General features: G+C 50.0%; 1 protein-coding gene across 1 annotated transcript in view; it reads left to right on the top strand.

Moving 5' to 3' along the window:
- Window positions 1-439, top strand: part of CCDC185 (coiled-coil domain containing 185) — a 2,104-nt gene extending 1,665 nt beyond the window's left edge. The window contains exon 2 of the mRNA XM_029934944.1: window positions 1-439. This exon is cut by the window's left edge and continues 1,311 nt beyond it. Within this exon, the coding sequence (XP_029790804.1) occupies window positions 1-403 (403 nt within the window). The 3' untranslated portion in view covers window positions 404-439.
- Window positions 440-2,570: the final 2,131 nt, after the last annotated feature.

Raw genomic sequence — 2,570 nt, 5'->3', positions numbered from 1 at the left:
CGGGAGCGGCAGGGACAGGGCGCAGAGCGCGCGCGAGCTCAGCGTCCTGCGCGAGAAGAACCACCGCGTCTTGAAGCTGAAAGCCGAGAAGGAGGAGAAGTGCCACATCGAGGGCATCAAGGAGGCCATCAGGAGGAAGGGGCAGAGGATGGAGCAGATCTCCCGGGAGCAGGACAGCACGTTCCAGGAATTCCAGAAACTCTCCAGGGCCTCCCAGAGGGAGCAGGCGCGCGCGCTGGCGGCCTGGACCGGAGGCTTGGGAGGAGGCGGCAGCTTCCTGGACCGGAGGGCTTGGGAGGAGGCGCAGCCCCGGGCGGGGCCACAGGGCTGCGGAGGGCGGGAGCCAGGAGCGGCAGACAGGGACCTAGGGGTGCATGGTAATCCGACTGTAACTGAGCGTTGATTTGACAAAGTATATAAAATACTGCAGTGTCCTCTAGTGAACGAGTTCTCTGATTCCCTGGGGGTAGCTGGGAGAGTTGGGGTAGAAGTGTGGGGGGTTCAGAAACTTGCTTGCTTTTGTAAATTTTGATTTAAATAGAAAATAGTCATTGAGCACTGAAGTCGTCTTCGAAGGGTGCGTCAGGCGCGTTTTTGAGAAAAGTAGAGGAAAACCCACAGTAGGGGATCGAGTCTGGCTGGTAAGTCTTGTCCTGTCCCAGAACTTGCAAATTATAACCGGTACTGAAAAGAGATGTTCGGAGGGATGATGAAATAATCTATGTGAGGTGAAGTGTGAGATCACAAGAAATCTCCAAGAAAGAAAAAAAGACTGTGAATGAGTGAGTTGGGGGGATTTCTGAAAACAAGCAGATTCTGGAACCCTGTATGCTGCATCCCCTCTTGGGAGTTTATAATGCACCTGAAAGTTATAAAGTCTCTGACAAGCCCTGCAGCAAAGAAATTTAATTCTCTAACCTAGTCTTTCACACGAACCATGAGACCCTTTTTTCCTTAGATCACTCCATGGAATTGGCGTTCTGTGACGTGTTTTTGGCAAATGGCTCTCTGCAGTTCACCCCAGATTGTGAGCTCTGGCTTTCCCTCTGTGTTGGTAGGATGTGTTTTTAAGTCCTCAGGACCACTGCTTTGCCACAGCCATGCTATCCGAGAATCTTCTGGTCTGATTCTTTGCACATGTCCCCTCTTTGGCCAGTGCTATCCAGTCTTTTGGAACATAATTCAACTGGAATCCTTCTTTTCCCCTCTATTTCCTCCCCTGTCTCTCCTGAAAGGGGTAGGTGATGTCATCTGTCTACGTACACTGTGTCTAATTGACCTAACTAGTCTGAATGAATGACTAAGCATGATTTGGGAACATGACATTTTTAAAGTAAGGAGCCAGAGCTGAGTAGAATTTAACCCATCACATCTCGAAAATTCTATCAAAAATTTCTAAAGGTTTTCTTTAAAAGCCCCTAATGCAACATTTGTCTTTAGAAAAGAAAGACAATAAACCCAATTGTCTCACTAGTATTTTGGAAATGACATGAAAGGTAACCTGGGAAGGGATTTTGTTGGGAGGGCAGCATGACAGTCACACGTTCCTACTTATGTAGTAGGAACAAGACCCTCTCCCTATCTCATGTCCTCACCTGCCCTGGGCTCCCCCAGTGAGGGCTACTCGGGGCCTCACCTCTTTGCTGAAAAATGGAAGGGCTCCTACATCTCTCCTCTGCTTCCAACTTTGTCCTCTCCCCCGAATTAATCTGCTGTTCCAGCCAGATCCCATGTGCATTGCCAGCATTCTGGAATAGTGCGTAAGATGTCAGCACCTCCCCTTGATTCAGCTAATGTGCAACTTTGAGGAAGTTACCTTCCTGAGCCTGGCTTTGCTCATCTGAAAAACAGTTATAATTCATACTTGTGAGGCATGATTAAAGAGTGAATGTAAGCAGTTTGGCATAGTGCCCAGAGCCCAGTGCACCACCCCCACCATGACCACCACTCCCACTATCACCACCTTCACCCCTACCCCTACCATGACCACCACCATGACCACGTGACCACCACCATGACCACATGACCACCACCATGACCACCAGGACTACAACCACCACCATGACCACCACCAGCATGCAGTAACAGTGTGCTCCTTCCTCTTCCTGCCGAGTGGTGAAAGACAAAGCCTAGTAGACGGTGAGGAGCGTTGTCACCACCCAGCAGCCAGGGAGTATCCGTGTGGCCTCAAGGGAGTGAGCACTCCCACCCACCCCCGGCAGCGATGAGGAGCCCCACACACACATCTCAGGTGGCAGCAGAGCCTGGACTCCCACCCCCGCCCAGCAGAAACAAGGCCTCAACCTCCCTCCTTCAGGAGCAGTGAGAGAGAAACCTGGAAAAACAGAGGGTTTACATTAAATCCAGTCTTATGAAGTTCAGAATGACCAGGCTTCAACTAAAAATCACTCATCACACCAAGAACCAAGAATATCTCAAACGAATGAAAAAGACAACATGAAAATGATAAATGGGAGAGAGAGCTAAAAATCCCCACCACACAGCAGTTGCACTGCTGGGGATGTTCCCGAGAGATACAGGAGTGCTGGTGTATATGAGCACATGTACCC

The sequence above is a fragment of the Suricata suricatta genome, chromosome 3, assembly GCF_006229205.1.
Source record: "Suricata suricatta isolate VVHF042 chromosome 3, meerkat_22Aug2017_6uvM2_HiC, whole genome shotgun sequence".
Lineage (NCBI taxonomy): Eukaryota > Metazoa > Chordata > Mammalia > Carnivora > Herpestidae > Suricata > Suricata suricatta.
The sequence above is the reverse complement of the archived record's forward strand: the minus strand, read 5'-3'. Positions and strand labels throughout refer to the sequence as shown.